This window comes from Macaca mulatta, chromosome 19 (assembly GCF_049350105.2).
Source record: "Macaca mulatta isolate MMU2019108-1 chromosome 19, T2T-MMU8v2.0, whole genome shotgun sequence".
NCBI lineage: Eukaryota > Metazoa > Chordata > Mammalia > Primates > Cercopithecidae > Macaca > Macaca mulatta.
In genome coordinates, this window is record NC_133424.1 from 44,496,156 (window position 1) to 44,506,187 (window position 10,032).

The window sequence follows — 10,032 nt, forward strand, 5'->3', positions numbered from 1 at the left end:
TGTGGGCATGGTAGAAGGTCAGGGGAAGGGGGAATGAGGCTGTCACAGCTTACGAATGTGAGTCCCAGGGCACCCTCCTGCTGGTGGGTGTGTCACCCCAAATGCACATATACCCCACGTTTAGAAAAGTGCTTCCCTGAGGACTAGGGCCACTCATGGAGCTTGGGCGAAGAGGACACTGTCCAGGTCCTTAGCTGTCAAGACCTCAGGTCCCAACAGGGTCCTCGTTGCAGCCCCTGGTGCCCTCTGTGATGGGAGCTGCACAGCCAGTGTGCAAGGCCATGGGTGGTGGTCTGGGATCCTCGCTGTCCTAGAGTCCACTTCTGACACCTCCAGCGTTACTGACCAGCTGCAGGTGGCCCAAGATACCCCCCTCCCAGCACGGCTCCATGACCCTGCATTTCCACGGCTTTCCCTGGGATTCCTGCTGCGTGGGACCCTGGATTGGGAACCCTTCCCCCAGCCCCTTCTCCACCCTCACTAGGCTCCAGAGGGGTCTGGCAGGGCTGTCTGGGGACCTCACAGGTTTTTTACCCCCCAGCAAACCCCATCCTAAGCGTAGGTATGTGGGGCCCTGACTGGTCAGAGCACCTCCTGCATCCCCCCGGCCTCTGGGCTCAGCCCTGAAGCTACTGTGGCCCCAACGGGGAGAGCCTGGGCACGGGCTTCATGCAATTTGCAGGCAGCTGGCAGCTTCCCTGGCACATCTGGGGTGGGACTCCCAGCTCCCCGTCGTCGGGTTACACCAGGCAGGTTGGCGGGGATATTGATCAGCTTTGGAAATTGGATCTGCAAATTGTACTTCCTCAGGCCTTGCAGTGTCCTCTCAGGAATATTTGATGACTCTTTGGACCAGGAAAGGACACTGGCCTAAAAGTGCCCGGTCATTCCTTCCCTACCTGTGTGGGCCACCATGGCTCCCAGGGCCCAGGCCATCTTCTGCCTGAGAGAAGGCAGGTCACCTCCAGCTGAAGCTCAGACAGACCTCTCGACTGCCCCCAACACCCCCAAATCCCTCCCTCTTCCCCATTATCCCGCAAATCATGCAGTCCTCCCATCTGCCCTCACTGCCTGCCCACTGCTACACAGCCCATCATGAACCTCACCTCCATGGGGCATTCCTGGAGACGCCCTCCTCACTGGCAGCCCCTGACCCCAGTCCCCCACCACATGCACATCTGCCTCAGGTCAAGCAGGGTCCTTGCCTAGGCTGGGCACGGTGGGGCACACCTGTAGTGTGAGCACTTTGGGAGGCTGAGGTGGGAGGATCACTTGAGCCTGGAAGTTGAGGCTGCAGTAAGCTGTGATCGCACCACTGCACTGCAGCCTGGGAGACAGAGCTAGACCCTGTCTCAGAAAAAAAAAAAAAAGAAAGAGTCCCTGCCTAGAACTCGCAGCTCCCTGCACAGAGCCCAGCCTCCCTCTGACCCCGCATCCCCTCTGCATGAGGCTGGGCTGCTGCTGCACCCACCGTGGTCTCTGCCAACCCACTTTGGAGAAGAGCACACAGTTTAACCAAGTTGCCCTGATGTGGAAATTTCCGGGGAGCCCCCAGGAGTGAGGCTGGTTGGAGGCACCCATTGCCAGGGCTTTGCTGAGAGGCAGAGCGGCTGGCAGTTGTCCCTTCCTCTGCTCCTGATGTGGCTGGTGGCCTCCCAACCCCTGATGAAGGGGCCAGACATAGGTCTACAAGGGAGAAGCGTTCTGGCCTAGGTGAGTGGGAAGAGACAAAGGTGGCAGGTGATACCTGGCTTTTCCTAGAAAGTGTGGGTGAGACACCTGGCCCCCAAGGGCCCCAAGGAGAGGGACAGGTCTATGTCTATCCCCTAGGGAAGGCCTCCAGGGCTGGGTAGGAATGGACAGTGCCTTGTCCTGCCCCTATGGAGGACAGGGCACCTCATAGGTTTTTACCCCTCGGCAAAAAGGTGAACGTGGGAGGTTCCCAGCTGTGCTGACTCAGAGGCTGACACTTTGGCTTAGCATGTGCTTTAGAGATGCAATGTGGGGGATGTTACCACCCCAGCCTCACTGGGCCTTCCCTTTTGTGGAACCTCCTTTTCGGACCCCTCCAGCAGGAAAGATCTCTTCTTTTGGATTTCCTCCTTCTTTTTTTTTTTTTTTGGAGAAAAAGTCTTGCTCTGTCACCCAGGCTGGAGTGCAGTGGTATGATCATGGTTCACCGCAATCTCCACCTCCTGGGTTCAAGCGATTCTCCTGCCTCAGCCTCCCGAGTAGCTGTGGATCACAGACGCCCACTACCACGCCTGGCTGATTTTTGTACTTTTAGTAGAGACGGGATTTTCCCATGTTGGTCAGGCTGATCTCAAACTCCTGACCTCAAATGATCCCCCCGCCTCGGCCTCCGAAAGTGCTGAGACGACAGGCATGAGCCACTGCACCCGGCCTCTTTTGGATTTCTTAACCCTACACCTCCCAAGGAATCCCAGTTCAGACCTCAGGGCTCTGTGAGGTCCTCACGGCTAGTGGCCTCACCCGGCAGAGGGAACCAGGCTGGGGCTGGGGCCACTTTGCATGTTTGGGTGGCTGCACCCCGAGACCCCTCTCTGATAGTTTATCTCCTGCCCTCTCGGGCTGGGAGCAGGGTGTACAGCGCCCTATTTCTGGGGCAGGATCGGAGGCTGGTTGTGGGGGGCTGCCTCCCAGGGCCATGTGTGAGTTCTAAGTGGAGAGGCGCTGACTTGCACCTCACTGACCTGGGACTGTCAAGGGTCTGATGGTGACGCAGTGGTGGCCGGCCTTGCTTTAGGACCAAAAGTTCTGTTCTTATCCTTGATGTTCTCACGAGCTGTTCATGGGGGTTACCAGCTCCCTAGTAGTCACAGTCCCGGATCACCTGGGCCTTCATGGTCCCAGTAGCCCCCTGGGGGAAGGGGCTTCAGCTCTCAGCTCATGGCTGCAGCTGCCCAGCAGGTCCTCAGATGGACCCGTCCACTCAGGGACCCACATCTGTGGAGCACCTGCCGTGCGTCAGGCACTGCGCAGACTCCCGGAACACGGCACGGCCCTGCCTGCCTGTGCGATGTTCATCCGGTCAGTCCCAACAACGAAAGGGAAATGCTCTGTGGCCGAGGCTGGGGGGAGGGGTGGAGGGCTGGAGCTCTGCGGGAGGCAGCCTGGAGGGCTTCCCTGGGAAGGGACCATGGAGCTGGGGGTGGAAGCTGAGGAGTCCGTGAATGGCATAAGAAGGTGGGGATAGCACCCACTAGGGACCACCAGGGCCTCCAGAGCAAGGTTCCCTCCAATGTGAGAGATCGGAGAGGTCCGGGGGGCTAGGGGTGATGGGAGGGATAAGGCAGAGTGTGGGGCAGGGAGGGCCTGGGGCTCCTTCAGTGAATTGTGGTTTTGTGCTAAAAGCATGGGAGGCAGCCAGGGGGCTCTCCTCCCTGTCCTGCAGCTGGGTCCCAGAGAGTCTTGCTGAGAACCAGTGAGAACTCGGCTTGCAAGGTCACAGTGCCAGGGGCCAGCCATGGGAAAGTGAAGAGAGAGTGTCACTGGGCTCGGGAAAAGCGTCATCCCTTGCTTCTCCGAGCCTCAGTTTCTCCATCTGTAAAATGGGCCCTGCCTTCATCTCAGGCTGTTGTGAGAATCAGATGGACCAGTGCAGGGAAGGGTCAGGGGGCTGTGGGGTTGGGGGTGTGGTCAAGTGCAGGGACCAGCCGCCCGGTCCTGGGAGGGCCAGGGCACAGCGGGGCAGGGCAGGCTCACCATGCTGCCCTGGATGGTTTAGAAGCAGACAGCATGGAGAATGGATGGATTAAAGCGAGGCCCGTGGGGCTGGGCATGGAGGGCTCCTCCTTTGAGCTGGCGGGCGTGATGCTCTTTGCTCAACCTGAGCGGTATACGGTTGGCACTCCACGAATGCATGTTGGCTCAGTGCTGCAGTGAGAAGCTGAGGCCCCCAGAGGACTACAGTGATTCCTGACTCTGCCCTCTCTAGCTGTGTGGCCCCGGGCAAGTCACTGACCCTCTGTGAGCCTGTTTCCTCACCTGGTTCCGAAATCTACCTTTGGTGGCTTCTCACTTGTACTCAGGATAAAACCCAAATTCTGCACAGGGTGTGATCAGACCCAGGTGGTGTTTCCAGCCACAGCTGGACTTTGCCACCTCTCTGTTGTAGGATCTTCATTCTACCCAGTGGATCTGTGTAAAGTCCATCTGCTCCCACCCCCAGCCTGTGAGTTCCATAGAGCAGGCCTTATTCCCACCTTACTCAGCGTGCCTACCATGCATGCTTGGCACATAGTAGGTGCTCAGTAAATACATGTTGAGTGAGCAAAGCCCCAGGGAGGGCAGGCAGGGGGCTGTCGCAGGATGGGCTATGCTGGCCGGGCAGGCCTAGGGCTGTGGAATTCTCCACTGAGCCGAGGCCACGAGGCTACACCTTGGAGGTGCCGGCTGCCAGGAGGGGTTGTTGGTGGGTTTCCTCCCAGCTCTGCCAGAGGTGCGGGGGACAGGACCTACGCTCTAGCCCACTGCCTAGGGTTGGGGGCTATAGCTGCCCCAAGTCTAGGGGGCCCTACTTGGCCTCCCGTACACACCACCTCCATGAAGTGACAAGTCGTGGCCTTGCCCTTGGCCATGGCCACCCTTGGCTGGGCTAGATCCCACCATGGGGGAGGGCTGGGCTGAAGCTCCTAACCCCACTGCAACCTGCTTCCCAACCAAAGATGGGCCGGCCTTTCTCGGCCTCCTCTCCCGACAGCAGCCTGCAGCGGGAAGCTGGAGCAGCATACGGAGCGGCGTGGGGTCATCTACAGCCCGGCCTGGCCCCTCAACTACCCGCCAGGCACCAACTGCAGCTGGTACATCCAGGGCGACCGTGGCGACATGATTACCATCAGGTAGGGGCACCCGGGGGTGTCGGAAGGAATCGATGTGGACCCACACGCGTGAGGTGAGTGAGAATGTGTGTGTGTGTGACAGCAGGTGTGGAGGGCACACGCCTGAGGGTGTACGTGTGTGTGAGCAGGTGTGGGATCATGTGCATGTGTGTGAGCATATGTGTGAGGTGTGTGTGAGCGCCCATGTGTGAGCAGGTGTGAACAGGTGTGTGGGTGTTTGCATGTGTGTGAGCATTTATGAGTAGGTGTGTGTGCATGCAGATGTGTGCCTGTGTGAGACAGGCGTGTGTAGGTATTTGAGGTGTGTGGCATGTGCATGCATGTGAGCACAGGTAAGTAGGTGTGTGTGCATATGTGAGTGCGTGTCTGTGCAGGTATGTGAACACACGTGTGCTTGTGTACGTATACAAGCCCATGTCGGGGGAGACATAAAGGACACGTGAGAGAGTTCACGTGTGAGCACATGTATGCACACGAGCCATGCCTGCACAGGTGCAGAGAGCGTGTATGTGTGCATGCATGTAAGATAACGGGTATAACCATGCGTGAGCCATAAGCATGCATGTGTACATGTGAATGCATGCACACAAATGTGTCCAGTGCCCTGGGTCTCCAAGGGCCTCTGTGGCGAGGTGCCCAAGCTGGACCTTTTCCTGGTTTGAGCCTCGTTCATGGGGTATGGGGGGGTCTCAGTCACTCAGCCCTGCCAGGAAGGCAGGGCCAGCACACATGCCACTGGGAACACAGCCTGGGACTGGTGGGCATGGCCTGATGTCTCTGAGGTGGCAGAGGTGTCCTCTCTGTCCTGCAGGGGTGGCTGGGGGCCAGGCTGGCACTGAGCCCAGAGCATGGTTTCCACAGGGGGCCTTGGGGAGGGGAGTGAATCAGGCAAAGCCCGGGTGCTCGAGCTGCAGGGACATGCAGAGGGAAAGGGGGCCAGGCAGCGAGCGGTGGTCCTGGCCAGGAGTGGTCATGGGGACATTTGGCTGGGGAGTCACTATAGGCTCCATCTGCCATAGTTTTCCTAAATGCCAGAGCTCAAAAGGTGCAACCCCCGACTTACTCCATAGCTGCAATGCATGAGGATGTGATGGGCATGGGCAGGGTCTGTCCTAGTCTCTGTGCCTCAGTTTCCCCAAGGGCCAGGTGGTTCAGGGCCAGTGTATCTCTGGAGATGACAAGCTGTCAACCTGCTGCAGCCTCAGCCAGCCCCTGGGCACAGTCTCACCCTCACTGCCCATGCCTGGGACTTTGTGCTGGGCCCATCCTAGTGGTCCCGAGGTGGAGGGGTCTGGACCCTTGGGCCTCTGCCCTTTTGGGGAGGGTGTTGGGGTCGGGGGCCCTTGACTTCCTGCTGCACTTCGGCTTCAGGCCGTGTGCACTGATGGAGGGAAGGGTAGCTGCAGCAGAGCTGGAAATGACCTGTATGGACATCGCAATTCTTCATGGAGCCTCCTGTGCACACCTGGATGGGGACAGTGTGGGGACAGAGTGGCTGGGAGTGGAGGAACCAGGCAATCTGGAACACGAGGAGTGGGGGCGGCCGGCTGGGACGGGGCTGGCTGTCCTGGCCGTGGCTCCAGCCTGACCACTCTCTGCTAGTCCTCGGCCATGGAGGTCCTGCCTACGGCCTCATGTCTGGGTCCTCTCCGCCTCCCCGCAGCTTCCGCAACTTTGACGTGGAGGAGTCCCACCAGTGCTCCCTGGACTGGCTCCTGCTGGGCCCAGCGGCCCCGCCCCGCCAGGAGGCCTTCCGCCTCTGTGGCTCTGCCATCCCGCCTGCCTTCATCTCTGCCCGAGACCACGTCTGGATTTTCTTCCACTCAGACGCCTCCAGCTCCGGCCAGGCCCAGGGCTTCCGTCTGTCTTACATCCGAGGTGATAGTGGTCGCAGGGCAGGCAGGACACCACAGAGCACACCGTGCATGCCAAAAGGCTCCCGGCCCACAGGGGCAGCACCCTCCACAGGGCTCCGGCTCCCTGCAGGATGTCCCCTGACCACCCTGGCAATCTCAGGACAGTGGCAGGACTGGGCATGTGGATGCCTCAGACCTCTCAAGGTCACTGGCCCCACTTCCCGGTCTTGGCTAGTTGTGGGAACTCACCCCTAACCCCAGACTCAGGTCAGGGACTGAGCCCACCCTGGTGTTGGAGGGGTCTCTGCTTCCACGGTGATGGGGAACCACCTGCCCACTTTTGGCCCCAGGCCCCCTGGCCAAAGGGAGGCTCTTCTGTCTCCTGACTGTCCCCTGTTACCTCTCCACCCCACAGGGAAGCTGGGCCAGGCGTCCTGCCAGGCAGATGAGTTCCGCTGTGACAATGGCAAATGCCTGCCCGGCCCGTGGCAGTGCAACGCAGTGGATGAGTGTGGAGACGGCTCTGATGAGGGCAACTGCTCGGCGCCCGCCTCGGAGCCTCCAGGCAGCCTGTGTCCCGGGGGGACCTTTCCGTGCAGCGGGGCGCGCTCCACGCGCTGCCTGCCTGTGGAGCGGCGCTGTGACGGCTTGCAGGACTGCGGCGATGGCTCGGATGAGGCGGGCTGCCCCGACCTGGCGTGTGGCAGGCGGCTGGGCAGCTTCTACGGCTCCTTTGCCTCCCCAGACCTGTTCGGCGCGGCCCGTGGGCCCTCGGACCTTCACTGCACGTGGCTGGTGGACACGCAGGATTCGCGGCGGGTGCTGCTGCAGCTGGAACTGCGGCTGGGCTACGACGACTACGTGCAGGTATACGAGGGCCTGGGTGAGCGCGGGGACCGCCTGCTGCAGACGCTGTCCTACCGCAGCAACCACCGGCCCGTGAGCCTGGAGGCCGCCCAGGGCCGCCTCACCGTGGCGTACCATGCGCGCGCCCGCAGCGCCGGCCACGGCTTCAACGCCACCTATCAGGTGAAGGGCTATTGCCTTCCCTGGGAGCAGCCGTGCGGAAGCAGCAGTGACAGTGATGGGGGCAGCGCGGGCGACCAGGGCTGCTTCTCGGAACCACAGCGCTGCGACGGCTGGTGGCACTGCGCCAGCGGCCGAGACGAGCAGGGTTGCCCTGCCTGCCCGCCCGATCAGTACCCCTGCGAGGGTGGCAGTGGTCTGTGCTACACGCCTGCCGACCGCTGCAACAACCAGAAAAGCTGCCCCGACGGCGCAGACGAGAAGAACTGCTTCTCCTGCCAGCCCGGCACCTTCCACTGCGGTACCAACCTGTGCATCTTCGAGACGTGGCGCTGTGACGGCCAGGAAGACTGCCAGGACGGCAGCGATGAGCACGGGTGCCTGGCCGCCGTGCCCCGCAAGGTCATCACCGCGGCGCTCATCGGCAGCCTGGTGTGCGGCCTGCTGCTGGTCATCGCGCTGGGCTGCGCCTTCAAGCTCTACTCACTGCGCACGCAGGAGTACAGGTGGGCGCTGTGCCCACAGCCAGGGGACCGGGCTTCTTCATCGCCCAGGCTTGCTGTCCCCGTGGCTGTGGGTTTGCAGATGGGGGCCTGGACCAGCTACGTGGAGGCTGCCCTGTGCACACTGGGGTCCCTACATTTTGGGATGTCTGGGTGGAGGGTGGACCCGGAATCCTGTTGCTGCTGCAGGTCCCGGGCAGCCCAGCCATGTCGCCCTCTGCCCACCGCTTCCAGGGCCTTCGAGACCCAGATGACGCGCCTGGAGGCTGAGTTCGTGCGGCGGGAGGCACCTCCATCCTATGGTCAGCTCATCGCGCAGGGCCTCATTCCACCCGTGGAAGACTTTCCTGTCTACAGTGCCTCCCAGGTGAGCCCCTGGAGGGCGCGAGGCCCCTCTGGGGCCAGGTGGGACAGTGTGTGGAGGAGGCTGGTCCAGCGGTCACAGGAGTGGGAGGCAAGGCCTGGGCAGGGTGACCTGGGGGCCCATGGCCAGGTGGGAGGATGGACAAGGTGGTCTCTTGGGTCTCAGGTCCCTTGGGGGTGTGCTGACTCCTGCCCCTGAGCAGCCTGGCCGCCCCCTCAGCCGCATCCCCCTGCCCCACCCCGCCCCACCCCGCCCCACCCCGCCCCACCCCGCCCCACCCCACAGGCCTCTGTGCTGCAGAATCTTCGCACAGCCATGCGGAGACAGATGCGTCGGCACGCTTCCCGCAGGGGGCCCTCCCGCCGCCGCCTCGGCCGCCTCTGGAACCGGCTCTTTCACCGGCCGCGGGTGCCCCGAGGCCAGATCCCACTGCTGACCGCAGCACGCCCCTCACAGACCGTGCTGGGTGATGGGTTCCTCCAGCCTGCTCCAGGGGCTGCCCCCGACCCCCCAGCACCGCTCACGGACACAGGCAGCCCCAGGGTGGCCGGAGATGGGCCCCCCAGTGCCCCCAGCCATGCACCGGAGGTGGGACCTTCAGGGCCACCCTTGCCATCAGGCCTGCGAGACCCAGAGTGCAGGCCTGTGGACAAGGACAGAAAGGTCTGCAGGGAGCCACTGGCAGACGGTCCAGCTCCTGTGGATGCACCTCGGGAGCCCTGCTCAGCCCAGGACCCGCACCCCCAGGCCTCCACTGCCAGCAGCACCCTGGGCCCCCACTCGCCAGAGCCACTGGGGGTCTGCAGGAGCCCCCCGCCCCCTTGCTCCCCAATGCTGGAGGCCAGCGATGACGAGGCCCTGTTGGTCTGTTGACCGCCGGGTTCGCTGGTGACCGCCACAGCCCCGCTTTGTAACCAGGGAATACACAGTCATTTCTACCCTGCCTCTGCGTCCTTTCTTATGGAGAGGCCCTCCGGGGACCCCAGCGGAGGGGCTGGGCCCTCAGCCAGCTGGCTGCACTGGTGGGCATGGTGGGCGGGAGCTCTGGGACTGAACGGTGGGGAGAAGGGCGGAGCGGTGAGCCCGTCTGTAGGATCCCAGCGTACACAAGCACCCTGGGGTCTCACTTCTCTCCCCCCACTTCATTCTGGGAACCCATTTCCAAAGAAGCAGAGGACCAGAGCTTTTTTGCTTCATCTGCCCTGCAGTGGCACCAGCCGCCCACGGAGCTGGGAGCTGTCATGAGGATGGGGCTGGGCCACGGGGACGCTGGGTCTCATCCGTGGTGACTGTTCTGCCCATGCCTCACCCTCTTCCTGTTCAGCAAGGCCCCTGGAGGACCTGGGTTGGGCAGCTCCTGCCAAGCCCTCAGGCCCCTGACCAGGCAGGTGCCCTTTGCCTTCCTTGAGGGTCCAATCTCC

General features: G+C 62.0%; 1 protein-coding gene across 20 annotated transcripts in view; it reads left to right on the forward strand.

The window, feature by feature from the left end:
• LRP3 (LDL receptor related protein 3) overlaps positions 1-9,549 on the forward strand; it is a 34,910-nt gene extending 25,361 nt beyond the window's left edge. For 8 of the 20 annotated variants that reach the window (XM_077976192.1, XM_077976194.1, XM_077976182.1 and 5 more), the window contains 5 exons: positions 4,724-4,862; positions 6,526-6,740; positions 7,134-8,250; positions 8,482-8,614; positions 8,897-9,549. In XM_077976192.1, the coding sequence (XP_077832318.1) occupies positions 4,849-4,862; positions 6,526-6,740; positions 7,134-8,250; positions 8,482-8,614; positions 8,897-9,484 (2,067 nt within the window). In that variant the 5' untranslated portion in view covers positions 4,724-4,848 and the 3' untranslated portion in view covers positions 9,485-9,549. 20 annotated transcript variants of the gene reach the window in all.
• The last annotated feature ends 483 nt before the right edge of the window (positions 9,550-10,032 follow it).